At 44.8% G+C, this 17,736-nt stretch overlaps 1 protein-coding gene and 1 non-coding gene across 2 annotated transcripts in view; one reads left to right on the top strand and one right to left on the bottom strand.

Moving 5' to 3' along the window:
* The window catches only part of LOC140586891 (protein O-mannosyl-transferase TMTC2-like), a gene marked incomplete at its 5' end in the record, with an annotated part of 40,310 nt that extends 22,574 nt beyond the window's left edge, over positions 1 to 17,736 (top strand). Inside the window, one exon of the mRNA XM_072708380.1 lies at positions 13,166 to 17,736. Within this exon, the coding sequence (XP_072564481.1) occupies positions 13,166 to 13,360 (195 nt within the window). The remainder of the gene's footprint in view (positions 1 to 13,165) is intronic.
* On the bottom strand, positions 7,332 to 7,494 carry LOC140586892 (U1 spliceosomal RNA). Its single transcript, XR_011988684.1, has one exon. It is a non-coding gene; the product is annotated as a U1 spliceosomal RNA (small nuclear RNA).

Below are 17,736 nucleotides of genomic sequence, written 5' to 3'. Positions count from 1 at the left end.
GGACAAGAAGACCACCCCGGACCCCACAGCAGCCGAGAAGCCCACCAGCCCAGACCCCGACCGGACGGCCAGCTCCTCCCAGCCCCCGGCCCCAGATGGTGAACAGAGAACGGGGGTGTGAAAAGACCCCATGCTTCCCTCCGCCCGCTCATATGTGGTGTTGGTGCGTGTTGTTCTAAAGTGCTTTAAAACAGGGGAAGGGCATGGTGCTAACCACCCTCTGCCAATCAGCAGCTGGTGTCAGCTTGGCCCCTCCCCAGAACCCTCAATGTCTATGTGCAACTTAAAATTGAGAAGTGGGCACTGGCACCAGAGGTATGGCTGAATGAACAGACCGCCCTCTGGACGCCATTCCTTGTGCCCACCCCCAAGGCCCTAAATGTATGTGTCATGAGAGAGTAAGTAATGAGAGTGTCTAAGTTGTGATGTGTGACTGAGACACAGGTGGTCACGGGGGGACAGAGGAGGAATACCTCCCCTGCATCCCAGCGACGCACCTACACCTCAAAGCCCTATATGTTTGTTGGGGTGACGGAGCGGGAGGAGGGAAGCATTTAGGGATGGGGAGGAAAGGATTGGGGGGGGGCAAAGTACCCCCCCTCTGGAACCAGCCCCCCCGCTGACCCCCATAAGCACCCCCGTTCCCCGAAATCCACCCAGGGCGGGAGAGCCGAGGCCCATCCAGTCCGGGGGCCCAGAGCAGCGGCACCACCGGGCACCACAGAGCCCGGGGCAGCCAACCAGACCCCACCACAGAGGGAAAAACTACACCCACCCCACCATTCAGTCAACTCCCAGACTACATAAGACAATAGACACCCAGGTTGGGTCCATTCTCCTACTCTATTGGATTCCCCCCCAACCCCGCAGAGTGGATACCCCTAAGGCAGGGACCACCTGCGGGCAGATGGTAACAACCTCCCCACCAGGTAAAGAGGCCCCCAGCCCCTCCAATGCGGCGAAGGTCCCCGCGCCGGGGCCGGGCCCCAGTGCACGCGCCAGCCCACACCCCGGCGACCCACCCACCAGGACCCAAGCCCCCCCAGCCCAGCCGGAACCCCAGCCCGGAGGCAGAGCGCCCCCAGAACCCCAAGCCCGCCCCGGACCCACCCAGGAGCAGCAAGGCCGCCAGGCTGGCACCCTACGTCCGCCGGCACAGGCTACCCCAGCAGCGCCAGAAAGACGCCACCCAAGAGCCACCAAAGCCCCATCCAGGCCAGGGCCGCAGTCCCAGCGCCGAACCCCCCCAGGGAACCCCCAGACACCCCAAGCCTATAGGCCCCCCCCACACCAACAACAAAGACCGAAGCGGGACAAACCTGCGACCCCCCACCGCCACTAGGTGATGGAGCTGATCAAAGGAGCCCAGAGAGATTGGTCTAATGTGGCGGCAGAAGCTGTATCAAGACTAATATGGTCCAGCAAACTCTCTCTATATTGGTTGATATTAAAGTTATTTTTATTTTTCCAGTTCATGAGGACAGTCTTCTTAGCAATGCATAAAGTGGTGAAAGCCATGTGGGTTGTGTTAATCTCGGTAGTGACACCATCTAAGTCACCCAACAAGCAGACTGAAGGAGAGGCTGGAATGGTACATTTCAGACACTTTGATAAGTCCTCACAAATCCTGCGCCAAAACATCTGAACAAGTGGACAGAACCAAAGAGCATGGATGTAATTGTCAGGTGTATCCCCTTGACAGTGTGAGCAGTTGTTAGAAGATGTAAAACCCATCCTGAACATCCGATGCCCTGTATAGTGCACTCTATGCAGGATTTTGTATTGTATTAATTGTAAATTGGGACTTCTAATCAGTTCAAAGGTTTTTAAGCATGTCTTAGACCAGAAATTGTGGTTCCAGCTGATTGATAAATCTGCCTCCCATTTTGCAATAGGAAGGGATATTGAATCATCCATTTTGGAAAGTGTCCTGTATATTTTAGACAGTAATTTAGGGGTTTTGAGATTAAGGAATTCTGCCACCCTTGGTGGTATTTGTAATTTGATTTGATTAGACTTGAATTTCCTTTTTACTATAGATTTAACTTGTTGATATTCTAAAAATCTATTCTTGTTAATCCCATGTCTTTTAACTAATAAGTCAAAGGGGATAAAGTCTATTTCTTCGAATATATGTTCCAAGTATTTAATACCTTTACAACTCCAATCCGGGAAATTTATCATATTATTGTTTAGTAGTATGTCAGGGTTGTTCCAGATGGGAGTACGTTTGCATGGGATTAATGAAGACTCAGTCATTTTAAGAAACTCCCACCATGCTGTCAGAGAAGAGCTGATACTGATGCTTTTGAAGCATTCATGTCGTTTAATGTTTGAGCTAATGAATGGTAGATCCGAAATCTCTATGTTATTGCATAGAGCCTGTTCTACGTCTAGCCAAGGTTCATCTAAGAGGGTATGTTTTAGCCATCCTGAGATGTTTTGAAGCCTGTTGGCTAAGAAGTAGTGGTGAAAGTTAGGCAGATCTAGTCCTCCTTTGTCCTTGGTCCTTTGCAGCGTTTTTAAGCTAATACGCGGTGGTTTATCTTTCCAAAGGAATTTAGAGATGGCGGAGTCCACAGATCTAAACCAGTCAGGTGATGGTTTAGTCTATTAATGTGAGACTTAAATGGGATTCACTAATTACCAGTATCGCTTAGTAACTGGGTTAGAAGGCTCGTCCAGCGAGCTGCATCACCAGGTAATGTAAACGATTGGTAGCGAAGCTCCCCTCACGGCCGATGAGAGAGAGTCTCGCGATGTTTCAGGCGAGTTTGAGGTTCAGAGCGTGTAGCAAGATCGCACAGAGGCAGGGACTTAGTTGTGGAACACTCAATGACGGAGGCTAAAGTTGTGTAAAAGACATGCATTTATTCCTAGCTAACACTACAACTAACATAAGACAGACATTACACCTAACACAAACAACAAACACAAAATAACGGAATAAAACAAACGATGTAATTATGAAAAAGCAATGACCGGATTTAAATGAGTAACCTTAAATGGGAAATACTGTTCTGCAAAGCAAGCACAGTTTGTGGAAACACGACCCTAAAGTCTTATAGCAGGTTAACAGAACAGCTTAAGTTGTTAGAATGAAAGGAAGTTGGTTTACTTGGTTGAAGAGTGGTGGGGGGGGGGGTCTTGGCAGTTGATGGCAGAGCTGCTGAGCTGATGGCACTCAGGAAGGTGCGGCGTTTGGAGCAGTGGAGTGGAGCCCCCTTGGATTCTCTCTCCTGGTGAAGCTTTGTCTTGGGTGCTGTACTCTGTTCAGCTGGGCCTTCACCGGAGGGCTTCTTGTGGGCTTCTCTTCTCCCGGGCTGATGGTCTTTCCTCGGGCTGATGGTTGTTCTCTGCCCTTTGTTCTGAGGTCCAGGTTTTTATGGTCTAAAGTTCATGAATAGGGATGACCAAGAATTCGACTCCTGGCCCAATGGCTGGCCATCCATTTGGCGGGCTTTCGGAAGGGGGTCTGTATCAGTCCTTTTGGGATTTATGGCCCGACTGATTCTCCCTTTACTGATGATTTTCATTAAGCTGTTATAACTTTTGATGCATCCACTTTTATGGTAATCACTGACCAGATTTGGAATCAGGGGTGATTAACAATCAGTTTGACACCAAACATGCCATACCAGCTTCACAGGTACATACCTCATACCATCTGTATTAATTGATTAAACAATTAATTATTTTATCTATGTGACTGATTCACATCAGTATAGGATACAGGTGTTTTGGGTTGCACCTCAACAGATGTTACACTTTGTGTAGACATTACATCAAATATTTATATTACAAACAGCACATCTTATCTATAGATAGGCGTGGCCATTAGTTTGTGGTAATATCAATATAAGTTGCACATCTGGACACAACATATCTTGGTTGGTGTGGCTTATTCTAATTGATCTTCTCCAAAATGGATAATGTACACCTTAATTAAGTTCTTTTCAATATAGCATGTTAGAACAAAGAAACTTGGTGACGGTCCACCAAGATCAGATAAGGACCACAAAGGAATGTTGGAAGAGAAGGGGGGGTTTTTAACAAAGAAGACTCTTTAAAAGTTAGGATACATTGGTTACTCTCACTTTCCAGATTCTTCTGGTATACCATGAGAACATATATACAATGGTAGCTATACCTATCTATTCATTTAATTTTATATGTGTTCAAGTGCAAAGGGGTAAAATAGGTGATACTCCGTGAACATGGTTATAAGGGTGGCACACAAAACACTAAGATTGTCTAAGGACACATACAAACATAACCTATCTGTATATTGAGACTAGTAGTCGTGAGTAAATCAATATACAGGGTATACAAAAGCCAAACTTAAATGAAATTTCGTCTGTTGGGTGAGTGATATGTAAGGCAGAATGTATGGGGAGGGGGTTGTGTGCCAAGTCGAGGGACCCCTGTCCATTAGGTCCACTCTGCTTGTCTGTAGGTCCCTAAATCTTTGGGCAATAAAAGTTGGAGTGCTGGCCTCCCTTGTTATCTGTGTGTGTGTGTTTATGTGTGTAACCCCCCTTTGGTGCCTCTCGTACCAGGCTCGGCCTTGTCTCAGGCCACCTGGAATTTAGGCCCTGTGATATGTGCATGTGTGATCCTACAACTTACACAAAAATATTCTGAGGTCAGAATGAAAAATGATTGGTTCAGAGAGATAACTAATCAGATTGTAAGACATCTAATTGGTTTGTCCCTCCTCTTCTAGTTGCTTGGACCCACCTCCTTTACAATCTGATTGGTTATCTTCCTGAACCAATCATTTCTCCATCTGTCCTCAGAACATTTTTGTGTAAGTGAAACTCCCATGAGCGAGATCTGTCATTGGCCCACTGTTTTGTGTAAGTGAAACTCTCATGAGCGAGATCTGTCATTGGCCACTCCCAAAACCTTACAATAGAGAGTGTCTAATACAACGAGAAAGCCAGTTTCCGTCGAAAATACTTATAAATGATTTACTGGGTACCTTTTCCAGAATAAATTCCGTACAAATGCTCCCAGGCAGACTTGCTTACTTGACTATTATGAAGTGAGTAAGTACAGTTTTATAAAGTATAATCTACAGTATAGTTAAACTACAGTGTATTTTGGACATGATTTGGACAGATTATATTTGACTATAAATGAAATTGCTTGGAGCTTGCTAAATACAGAATCACATTTGTCACACAGCTGTATGCTTATTACAGAGTATATTTGAGCTTTTTATTTCTATATTGGTTTTCTCCCCCCTGCACAGTTTGAGAAATACAATAAACGTTAGAGAAAGACTGCTCCAGGATGTTGGCCTCCTTTTAAGGTGCGCACAGCAGTTTTACTGTCACATAGTGAAACATTTTCCTCTTTCATTCGTGTTAAATGAACACTATATTTAATCTCTCAGAATTGAATTACTATAGGGCCAGACACAGTGGAATCACGAATGCAGCAGTATGTGGATTATGTGAGGGGCCTACTGTCATCACGCCAGAGTTTACTTTGGCCTCGACCTCTATGACAAATGCAGCCTCTTATGTACATGATGAGCCTGGCAGGCCTTTATGAGGACTCTAAGCCGACTCAGTGCTGCCTGATTTATTTGCTGATTTAATTTTCTCTGGAAAGTTACTGCCCTCTGTACCTTATTGGCATATTGGTAAGTGGACAGAGGTGCTCGACGAAGTGAGGAAAACAGAGAGGGTAGAGTGTGTGGACATTGAGGCCCACTGTAGGCTTCAGAACAAAATCACTAAGCATGCATCTGATATTAGGGAAAGAGCACAATACCTGTAACCATGTTGCAGTCATGGACTGATTGACTTCCACCTGAGGATGCACATTATTAATCTGGGGGTGCTGTGCACCCTTGGGCACACATGTAAACCCGGGTCTGTAGTGGCCTTGTTAGGGTATATTATGATCTAGTGGAATGGCGGTGATCTTTAGTGTGAGCCCTCCCAGAGCTACTAGCCTCCAGCCAGTCATATGGAAATTTTGCCTTCTCTTCTCCAGTTTTTCCCTCCATTGTGCTAATTACTCTGGCCGGTGGTCTTTGACAGCCCTGCTCGAGCCTGTATCTCTTCTCTTTTTGGAGGCAGGTAATCCCTCCCTCAGACTCATGCATGTTGGTGGGCAAAAGTTGAAGAGCTTTCAACGTTCTTGTGACTGATTATTACTGATATTTTTATTCTCTGGTGAAAAATACCTACAACTACTAAGCCAGCGCAGATTTGCGCAGGCCTTCAGCTCCATTGTCCTCCTGTTTTTATTGTGCAAACACACTAATCATCTGTGAACCCTGACACATTTGCATTTATTTAGCTCAAATCTAAGGTAGCCCAAACCTATGTGTGTGACATGGAAACCTTCACAAAAGCCCGCCATATCTATACAAAATATGACACATTCACAAAATATATGGAAACACAAGTCTGTTTTATTTCTAAAAAATAGAGTGAAAATCAGGGCTGTGGAGTCGGTAGATAAATGCTCCGACTCCGACTCCTCAGTTTCTAAATCTTCCGACTCCGACTCCGACTCCCCGACTCCGACTCCTCTGTATGTAGATTCAAGATTCAAGATTCAAAGCGTTTATTATCATATGTACAGAAAAGTAGTATTTCTCAGTACAATGAAATTCTTACTTTGCTGTCCACTCACAAATGCCAGGTTAAATTAAATTACAAGTACAAAAGAGCATACTTGAGAAAAATAGTGCAAAAAGAGCTTAAAGTGCAAAGTGACCTGTTGGGCAAATGAGGTAGGTCATGATATGCAAAGTGATCTGTTATGTAAATGAGGTAGGTCGTCTATTTAGGAGTCTGATTGTAGTGGGGAAGAAAGAGTTGTGTAGCCGGGATGTTCTAGATTTCACACTTCTGAACCTTCGTCCCGAGGGCAGGAGTGTGAACAGTCCGTGTTGTGGGTGTGTCGGGTCTTTGAGGATGGAGGCAGCTCTCCTCAGTGCTCTGCCATGGTAAATGCTCTGCAAAGAGGGCAGTGGAGTCCTAATGATCTTCTCCGCAGTTGTTATCACTCTCTGCAGGCGTTTGCGGTCCATAGCAGTTGTGCTGCCATACCATGCGGTGATACAGCTGGTCAGTGTGCTCTCCACAATGCAGCTGTAGAAATTGCTGAGGATCTTGCGTGACATGCCAAACTTCCTCAGCCTCCTCAGGAAATACAGCCGCTGTTGAGCTTTCTTGACCAGCTGTGTGGTGTTCAGTGTCCAGGTGAGGTCCTCACAGATGTAGATGCCCAGGTATTTAAAGCTGCTCACCCTCTCCACTTCAAGCTCCCGGATAAACAGTGGCAGGCGGGGGCTCCTCGATAATCAGGGGAGAGCGCGAACGCAGTCCCCCACTACCAGAAATTATGCAGTCGAGATTCCCACATTTGGGGAATTCGCAGGAGTCAGCACAGCCGCAGTGCAATGGCTGGGCCTCACCCTGGGTGAACCACCTTCGTGATCATGGTATCTCCCCTGCCAGGGAGTATATTAGTATATACTATGCTAATGTATTTTCTACATCCATTGAAAGAAAGGAAGGCAACATACATGTCATTTCACCACAGAACTACTGGCTAGGAAGCCAACACTCTACTATAATGCCAGATTAAAGACAAACACAATGAAAACAAGGATTTTGCCACCGACCGATGTGCGTGTACAATCGCGGCAATTGATTGGCGGCCGCAGATTGAGGGTGTCCACATGGACGGGCAGATCCAGCTTGCCGAAAATCTCAACCACCGCCCCCATCCAAAGTAATGTGATGCCTCTGTCTGCTGCAGTGGCTGTCTCCTCTGTCAGCCAGCCGGAAGTTTAGTGCATTGTGTCACTCACCGGCCAGCTGATCAGCAGAACGAGCCTCTGCTGGAGACAGGTAGGGAGATCTGTGTTCTCGCCTCCTTCGGCCCCCTTCACTAGCGCATTGCGAAGGGGAGCTGACGGAGCTGAGAACACAATAGATGATTTTTCAGGCGTTTGACGCGTGATGACTCGTTGAACGGCCGAAAAATCGCCAGTGTATCTGTAAATGTATGGGGGGCTTTAGGCTAGGTTCACAGTTCCCTGTAACAGTGGAACACGACACAATGGAAAGCGGTGCCGCACCTTACCTGTGCATTACATCCCATATAGTGACCAGAGCATGTGAGCGGGCGGAATTTGGTCAGAGCGCGGAGCGGGTTTTCTAATTAAGGCTGGAGCGGTCGCTTTGTCTCGCTCCAATTTCGCTCCGATACCGCTCACACTACAATTCTGAGGCGTGCCCAAATCTACCCAGAATTCATCTGTACAATTATCAAGACTGTTACACAAATTGGCCGAGATGGAATTCGCAAAGTATTTCACAAAGGAAACTGATAAATCATACAAGTGTACTATTCTTATCAAACGTATAGATGACAAGAATGTACAGCAAGAACAACAATGTGGTGAAACTGTTTCAGTGAGTAAAGATTCACTTTGGAATCACTTTTCTCAGAAACATGAGTGTGCTACGCGAACAAGCGGAAGCCAGAGCAAAACGCGTGCAAGTTTTATATGGTTGTAGCATATCAAGTCTATAAAGTAAATTAAAGTATAAAAGCCTATAAAGTAAATATTGGTAATCAAATAAATTCGTTTTGTCATTCAAAGTAGGTCTAATAAGATTATTTTTAAATTTCACGTAACGTAAAATTTTATTTTAGAGACGTGCTGCATCAACTGGTCTCTCAATGCAATTGACACCATCTTCTCGCAGAGGAGCGCAGGTTCGGGGGAACCTGACTGTCCTGCAGGAACGTACGCAGCTGGCTACACGATGGACGGATGGGAGAAGTGGAGGGTCGTGTGTCTGGCAGCTCTTTCCGTGGAGAACATCGAAGATATCTACCTATTCGGAACCTTGATAACGGGTCTTATGCTGATTGGATTTAGGCATCACCCTGGTTTATCGGAAATTGAAGAAAACGGTGACAGCCGCTCAAAGCCCCACTAGGCTGGCCAAATTGATTGACGGTCTTGGCAGAGCTGTTGGCGCTCAGACTATGGCTATAGATCGCAAACTGGATAACATCACAGTGTCAAATGACCGTAGATTTGATTACATCACCGTGACTATGGACCGCAGATTGGATAACATCACGGAGGAGCTCAAGGCTTTGCACAGGATTTTAGATGGCGGGGACCAGCGTAGACATTAGAGGAGCTGCGAAATTACAGCTTCTCGCACAAAAACCCAAACAACCCTATTCTATCTTCTTTTGGCTACCCCCTAATCAGCACGGGCCTTGGCCAAGGCCTCTGCTGAGCTCAACAACTCCCCCTGAAGAACAAGGCAGCGAGACTCTCTTGCATTCCTCTCCCCCAACCACAAGGACACCCTACCCCCATCCCACGCCTTCGCCGCTTGACACCCCCAGCGTTAACGAGCAGGTCCTTGTACAGCGCGGATTTGCTGCAGGAACGGATGGCTGTTTGTCTATGCTGGACTACCTCCACCTCCCTATTCCCCTCCCATTAAGCGTCATTAATGTAATGCGTTTTTATTCGATAAGTGTAATTCAACGTGTTTTTTTTCATCAATGACTTTTGTCATTAATTTACTTCCATACTCATACACATATAGAAGGAAATAATGATTTTGATTGGCCATCAATGAATTATAAAACCAAAAGTGAATTTTGTTTTTGTGTGATCTCTCCAGCTTTGCATGTTCTCTCCTCTGGCTGTTCATGTAAAAATAACAAAAATTGGAAAAAAAACATTTTTATCTGTCCCTCAGGTCCAGGTTCATCACTTCATCATCTTTCTGCCTTTTGTCTCAGTGGTTACTCTCCCACACAGTCTGTCTGTTTCAAAGTCTGTGTTTGCAGCGTTTGCTGACCCAGTGACCATCATCCCTGCATTTGGCGCAGGTGGATTTGTGACACTTTACGCAGGTAAACCTGCTGCGATTTGGTTACAACAGAATGACAGGGCTCCCCAAAGAATCACTGTGCCTCACCGAGAAGGAGTACCTCGACATGGGAGATGAGGTGATCTACTGGCTAACCCTGCCTGAGGTCCAGGAGGATCCTGCAGCTCGAGCGTTAGCTCGACGAAGCCAGGATATCCTCAAGGGGATGTCCCTGCCGGAAGACGTGCACCTAGCCGATGAGGTATGCGAAAACATATGACTGCTGAGGAACGGAGTAGCGGAGGCCATGCTGCAGCAGGTAACCCGAAACAGCGGACTACCTAGTCATCCACCAGCGGACACGCCCGATGTGCCCCCGGCTCTGCCTCTATCCTCCAGGGGGAAAAAGAAGCGGAAAAGCAAGAAGACAAGCCGGAGGTCTTCTTACGGACGGTTTCAATCTCCGTGGCTTCCCCTGCCAGGTGTCTGAGGGAACCCCTTCCTATCCTGAATCCGGCGGTGTTCATGCCTGAAGTCACTGCTGCTGCTTCTCCGAAGAAGAAGCTTGAGGCTCGTCTGCCCACTGCTTCGTCTGTGCCTGAGGCTCATCTGCCACTGCTTCGTCTGCGCCTGAGGCTCGTCTGCCCGCTGCTTTGTCTGCGTCTGAGGCTCGTCTGCCGGTTCTTTGTCTGAGCCTGAGTCTCGTCTGCCCGCTGCTTCATCTACACCTGAGGCTCGTCTGCCCGCTGCTTCACCTGCATCCGAGACCATAGCTAGATGCCTCTTTACTCTCGAGGGTCTCTACTGGCGGGTAATAGATGAACCAGTGGTGAGTGATTCCCCAGGGGCTGCCCGGATTCACCCCCACAGGTGCTGGAGAAAGCAGAGACTACCCTAAAGAAGCTGCTCCTATTGAGGACGGCACAGGCTCCCTTGGTAGGAGAAGCTCCATCCCCAGCAGTTCCTGCACCGGCGGTTGATGCTCTGCCCCTGGTGGTTCCTGCTCCAGCGGTTGATGCTCCGCCCCCCGCGGTTCCTGCGCCGGTGGTTCCTGCTCTGCCCGTTCCTGTGATTCCTACTGTCTCCTGAGGTTCCTGTTCCACCCATTCCTGCTCCGTCCCCTGACGTTCCTGCGTCGTCCCCTGAGATTCTTACTCTGGACCCTACTCCCATGTCCCTGACTGCTGTCCTTGAGGAGGTCCCCAACAGACGAACCATCGCTCCTACTCACCTGGTGGAAATAGAGGAGGAGCTCGAATGGGACCCCTCGGGGATTACCCTGACTTCCCAGGTGACTCCCTCTGGGGGGGTCACCCCAACCACTGCCCGGGGCCGGCTCTACGATGGGGCAAGAGGGGGCAACGCCCCCTTAAACAAACGTCCTGCCCCCTTATATCAAACTTTTAGAAGTTGAGGAAGAAAATTATAGATTACCCACAAACTGAATATAGACAAGATTTGGTACAGTAGCTGAAAAATCCACTGAAAAAGGCACAAACGAGATGATAAGTTTCACTTCTTGTTCGCTCTTTCCCTCCGTGTTCTGTTTGTGCGCGGGCTCACACAGCACTCGGCAGAGATCCCCCACTCACCCTCCCCCCAGCTAAATATGCACGTGATCCAGATACATCCCCATCAGCACCATAAAAGGGGGGGAGGGACGTGGCCAGGTGTCAATGGCTCATTCATACACATGAAATTCGCTACATATTCGATGAAAGGAGCCAGAAATAGTGACATGAGTTCGTTTTTTCTTATTCATTTATCCAACTGAATGTTGCAACTACACCATTTATGTAGCCAAGGCTTTGCTGATCAGATATCTGGGATCAAAACAAACTGCCAGCATTGCTTACTATGTACTTTTATAATGTGTCTGCAATTGTTCCAAACTGCATTTTGATGTCAAATTACAAACTTAACATAAATCTGACATATTTACAACATACACTAAGATAAAGATGAGTTTAATGCCAAAACAAATATATAAGAAATAATTTATTTGCCTTGAATTAAGTTTTGAAATGTGTGACCATGCCCCAGTCAGTGAAAATGTGTTCCCTACACCTAGAGTCCAGAGGGTTAAACAGCATCGATGCAATGTCTGTTTCGCTTAGTCTATTAAGTTAGATCTGGAGCAGGAAAGAATGAACTTGGCCAGCTTTACACCCCAGTCCCAAATGGACCAGTGATGGCGTTCTTTGAGCCTGTGCAAACTGTGGATAGTTCTCAATTTCATAACGCCAAGGGTGAGCTTTCACTGTGATGGTTGGCAGTTGAAAGCAGTCATTAACAGGGTCCTGTACAACCCTATGAGTGTGCAGGTAGTGGCCTCATCATCAAGGGTATAGAGAAACAAGCATGTACTGTATTACCCCCTGCTGACAAACCTCTAGGGTTCTGTATGGAATTGAATTGTCATGGTGAGATTAAACTTGGTCTGATAAATAGTTAAGGAGCCACCAGCATGGGGTGCATTTGTAGATGATTACACTTTGAATCTATGGCCCATAACTGATGAAATGGTGCTAAAACCCTGCAGTTTTTTAGTTCAATGTTTTAAATAGATATTGACCTAAAAAATAACCAGGATCTCTACCTTTATAAGACTGGTTCATGCTAATTTTATAGCCCAGATATGCTTGTGTAATCTCGTTGGGACATTCTGATTTTTCCTAACTCCACCCAAGGAAGGAATTGCATTCTTCTTTAAATAAACCAATGACATGGGCAGCAAATATGAGGTGAAGGAGAAACCTTTGGTATGTATAATCCACCATGCTGTCAACCAGTATTCAGTCATTAAATGACAGACTCTGTAACTCAAAAGGCAACCCAAGTAACTCCAAAAGGCAACAAAAATAACACTGTGGTCAATGCGTCCATCTTTCCAGCCTTTCCCTTTACTGTAAAATGTAACCCAATCTGAACTGCATATGATGGGAATCACAAATCAGATGTGTGGAAAATGGGGAACAGTAGATTTTTGTTTTATAACAGCAGTTAAAAGTGACTATATCAATGCTTGTCCTTGAGTATGGTGTTTGTGTCTATGCTTTTTCTGTGTTTATGCTTTTTCTAGCATATTATTTAACAGCTTAATAAGTTAACATGTAGGGGGGCTTTTGTTGTATCTTTGAAATAGATCATTTACAAATCGCTCCTAATTATTACTACCATGAATGATAACATTTCGAGCTGTACAGTGTGGATTGACTGGGACTATATGAAATGAAAGTGTCAGGTTTTAAGGCTCTGTCTGGCATTTACCTCTCTTCTAGCATCCTGCAGCCTTGATGAACCTCGGTGCTATACTGCATCTCAATGGGAAACTACAGGAGGCTGAGGCCAATTACCTCCGAGCCTTGGAGCTCAAACCAGATGACATCATCACGCAGTCCAACCTGCGCAAGCTGTGGAACATCATGGAGAGGCAGGGCCTCAAGGCCTCAAGGCCCCTGACCCCTGACACTTGACTGGAGGGGAGTTGGACATGCTGGTGATAAACTATTGACCCTTTGATGGTGGAGACATGCACATGGATCTATTGTTCCTGGAACAACTGCTTCTTCAGAAGTCGCCGGTCATAAGGAAACACATCTTGGACATTGTCTTTCCCCCCTTCTCTCCAAAAGTCCAGAGAGTGAACCTGAAGAAGGCCACTGACATGTACATGAAGTTCTGCAGTAAACTAGATATGGATTTTTTGGAACTACATTTAAATTCTGATGCTAATTCTCATGGTAGCGATCATAACATGGTTAAATTTGAGGTTAAGTTTAGTGCCCGAAGAGCAAAGTCCAAATCAAAAATATATAATGTTAGGAAGGCTAACTTCAATTGTATGAGATTAAAACTAGAAACTGTGAACTGCATGGAGTTAAATAACAAAACTGTTGAAGAGGCATGGGAATTTTTTAAAAGCACATTATTGCAAGTGCAAGAGGACTTCATACCTGTTTCCAGCAAGAATAAATCTAGGAAATTGCAACCTAGGTGGTTTAATAGGGAAATAAAGTATAAAGTAAGGAGGAAAAGGGCTTTGTTCCAGAGATGGAAAATAACATAAGAACATAAGAACTATACAAACGAGAGGAGGCCATTCGGCCCATCGAGCTAGCTTGGGGAGAACTTAACTGATAATGACATAATAAAGCAAGAGTATCTAAATCTACAGGCTGAATTAAAAAATGACATTAGACGAGCTAAAAGGAATGTCGAAAGGAAGATCGCATTGGAGGCTAAGGATGACGTTAAAAGTTTCTTCCAGTATTTTAACTCTAAAAGAGCTCTAAAAGCTGAAATTACTAATCTGCAGGATAGTAAGGGTCTTATAATTGAAAACGACATTGACATAGTAAATGAGTTCAATGATAGTTTTGCACGGGTATTCACTGTTGAGGGCACTAGTAACTTACCAGTTCTTATTACTAATCCAACATCGTCTATAACTAATATATATATATATAACTGAAGCAGATGTTTTGCAAAGCCTAGCTAAGCTCAAAATAAATAAATCACAGGGCCCTGATGGCATCTTACCTATAGTGTTAAAAGAGATGAGGGATATTATTTGCCGACCCTTAACATTACTGTTTCAAAAATCCTTATCTGAAGGTGTGGTACCTTCTGATTGGAAGCATGCCAACATAACACCCATTTTCAAAAAAGGGGATAGAAGTAATTTGTCAAACTATAGGCCAATCAGTCTAACTTGTATAACTGGTAAAGTTATGGAGGCTATAATCAAAGAGAAAATGGTAGATCGCCTGGACTCAAATAACATTTTGAGGGATAGCCAGCATGGATTTAGGAGAGGTAGATCCTGTTTAACAAATCTGTTGGAGTTTTTTGAGGAAGCTACTCAGGAAGTTGATGATAAGAAGGCCTATGATGTCATCTACTTAGATTTCCAAAAGGCTTTTGATGTTGTTCCACCACAAGAGGCTCTCACTTAAACTCAAAGCGACAGGTATTTTAGGAACTGTAGCGACCTGGATTGATAACTGGTTAACGGATAGGAAGCAGCGAGTAGTTATAAGAGGCTCAATGTCACAGTGGGCCTGCGTTCATAGTGGGGTACCGCAGGGTTCAATTTTAGGACCACTTTTGTTCCTAATTTACATAAATGATATAGACACCAATAGGGTGACCAACTAATCCATGTCAGGAGGGACACTATGAGCTACTTCATCTTTTACGAACTACTTTAAAGCTGAAAGGGTTCTGTGCTCTGCTAAAATGTTTGGTTAGTTCCTAGATTGAAAGACTCATCCAGCTGTTTCGCATTAACATTACTGACACATATGCATGATTATAGGAGACTGACCAATCAGCATACGGCAAGAACCCAGTGCTTAAGTGAAATCCTGGTCCTTTTAATTGAAATGGGTGAAATGGTAGTTTACAAATCCTGTTGTAGCTCATAGTGTCCCTCCTGACATGGATTAGGTGGTCACCCTAGACACCAATATATACAGTAAACTGGTGAAATTTGCAGATGACACCAAGGTGGGTGGTGTAGCACATACTGAACTAGCGGCTCAGCAGCTACAGCGGGATCTTAATTTAATTAGTGACTGGGCTGACACCTGGCAGATGAAATTTAACATAGACAAATGTAAGGTACTCCATGTAGGGAGCAGAAATATAAAGTACAGGTATTTTATGGGACCTACTGAAATAAAGGTAGCTGATTATGAGAAAGACCTTGGTGTGCATGTTGATGCTTCCATGTCTCATTCTCGCCAGTGCGGGGAAGCAATAAAAAGGCCAATAGGATGTTGGGGTATATCTCCAGGTGTGTGGAGTTTAAGTCAAGGGAGGTAATGCTAAGATTATACAATTCCTTGGTGAGACCTCACCTAGAATATTGTGTGCAGGTTTGGTCACCATATCTTAAAAAGGACATAGCGGCCTTAGAAAAGGTGCAGCGTAGGGCCACAAGAATGATTCCTGGTCTTAGAGGAATGTCATACGAGGAAAGGTTATTTGAGCTAAATCTGTTCAGCCTCAAGCAAAGGAGACTGAGGGGGGACATGATCCAGGTCTATAAGATTCTAACAGGTTTGGATGCTGTTCAACCGAATAGTTACTTCAGCATTAGTTCAAATACAAGAACTCGTGGCCATATGTGGAAATTTGCTACTTGTTTTGTGTTTAGGGTTCAGTTGACTCCACTAGCTATTTAAGTCAGCCTGGTTTCAGTTCTGAACTTGGGCTCTGCTCTTTGGGCGCAGATGAGTTGTGGTATCAGTGCAGCCACAGAGAGCTGGAACTGAGAATTCATGTCAGTTAGAGTGACTCTTGCCCTCACAGAAGAACAGGCCCTATTACTGTAGCAGCTCATGGTTCTGTTTGCTAATGCATCTTGTGGTAGAGATAGGGCTGCTGCCTCCAAGCTTCCTCTCTGATATTTGGAAAAGCCATAGTGCACGAAAAGTGGTCACTCATCTCACCCCTGTTTTTATTCCATCTTTCTGGTAAACAGATATCAGGTGTGACAGCATTGAATTAAAAAGAAAACCAAAAACCTGTACAGAAGCACAACCTTATCACAGTCGCAATCAGTCATTTTTGGACGAGAATCTCTGTCATCATTATTTTTCTTGTAGTGTTAGTGTCTATTCATAGCACAGTGTATAGAACACTTGGGGTGGGGGGTTTACACACCCACCTTCCTGGAATAATGACTTTGCATATCCACCTTGCAGTCCACTCATTAGTTTCTCATTCCTCATTTGAGTACTTGTCCGTATTTCTCCCAGGAAAACTTTGACTTTTTCATTGTCCTGACTGGATTACACACAGGTCTCTGTGAAGCTATTAGTCTTATTTGGAAACATTGTCTTAACTTATTGCAGCGTGTAATCTTGGCTTGTAAGCATGCTTTTGCCCTTTAGTATTTAAATTTTTTGAGGTGGAGAAACAAAGGAGGTGTTGCAATTAATAATGATGAAATAAGCATTTTCTTTGCAGGATACCCAGTCGTTATCTAGTTAATGTGTTCAACTGTTACAGCCTAAAATGATTGGCTTTCCATCAGACACACCCCACTCTGAGTGCCTATGTTTAAAAAAAAATCTAGCAGTCCCAAAATGAGATTTAAAAATTGTGTTGAAGTTTTGCTCTGCTTTTGGCCAGCGGAAGAGAAACTCCTTTATCTTGTGCTGTATTTGTGTATGTTAGCCAGCTATTACACCTTTTGGGATTCACAGAAGAATGGGAATTTGGGCCACGTCATATTTAGGGACTCAATTCTATAGGTTCTTTTCTTAAAAACCTAGTAGTAGATTTTGTTTTTCATGCCTAGTTTTGCTAGAGATTAGTCAGGAAACCCCTTTTAAGGAAACCCTTAATGCTTTCCTGGTCATTCTCAGCAAACCAAGCTAACAAGCGTGGTCATGGGTCTTTGGTGGCCATGGTTACCATGGTGACAGTATTGGCACCATGTCGCCAGTGGCCAGATGTTAGCCATTGCAAATGCAGCCCCAGGGTGGCTGATATTCAGAACAAGAGCAAACTGGGAGGAAAGGAGAGGTCTCTCTCCCTGTGTCTGCTCAGGGATCCTGTACGGTGACTTTGTCCAGAGCTGTGCTCTCATAGTACAGGGAGAGTTTGCTTCAAAGTTTTATTTTTTTGAAAATGGTCATATTAGTAAAAATTTGTAAAAAAAAAAAAAAAAGATTTGTAGCCTTTCCTTTTGTAATATAAAACGTTCTGTGCCATACTGGGTCATCCAAGATGGTTTTTTTCCCCCCAAAATAAAGTTAAAATGGTGTCATGTCTAAACTGAGTGTTTTTCTTGTTTGAAATAAAGCCAATCAGTGAGATTATATTCTGCATAAACAAA

The sequence above is a fragment of the Paramormyrops kingsleyae genome, unplaced genomic scaffold (assembly GCF_048594095.1).
Source record: "Paramormyrops kingsleyae isolate MSU_618 unplaced genomic scaffold, PKINGS_0.4 ups81, whole genome shotgun sequence".
In the NCBI taxonomy this organism is placed as follows: domain Eukaryota; kingdom Metazoa; phylum Chordata; class Actinopteri; order Osteoglossiformes; family Mormyridae; genus Paramormyrops; species Paramormyrops kingsleyae.
Note: the sequence above shows the minus strand (reverse complement) of the source record. Positions and strands in the feature narration are given on the sequence as shown.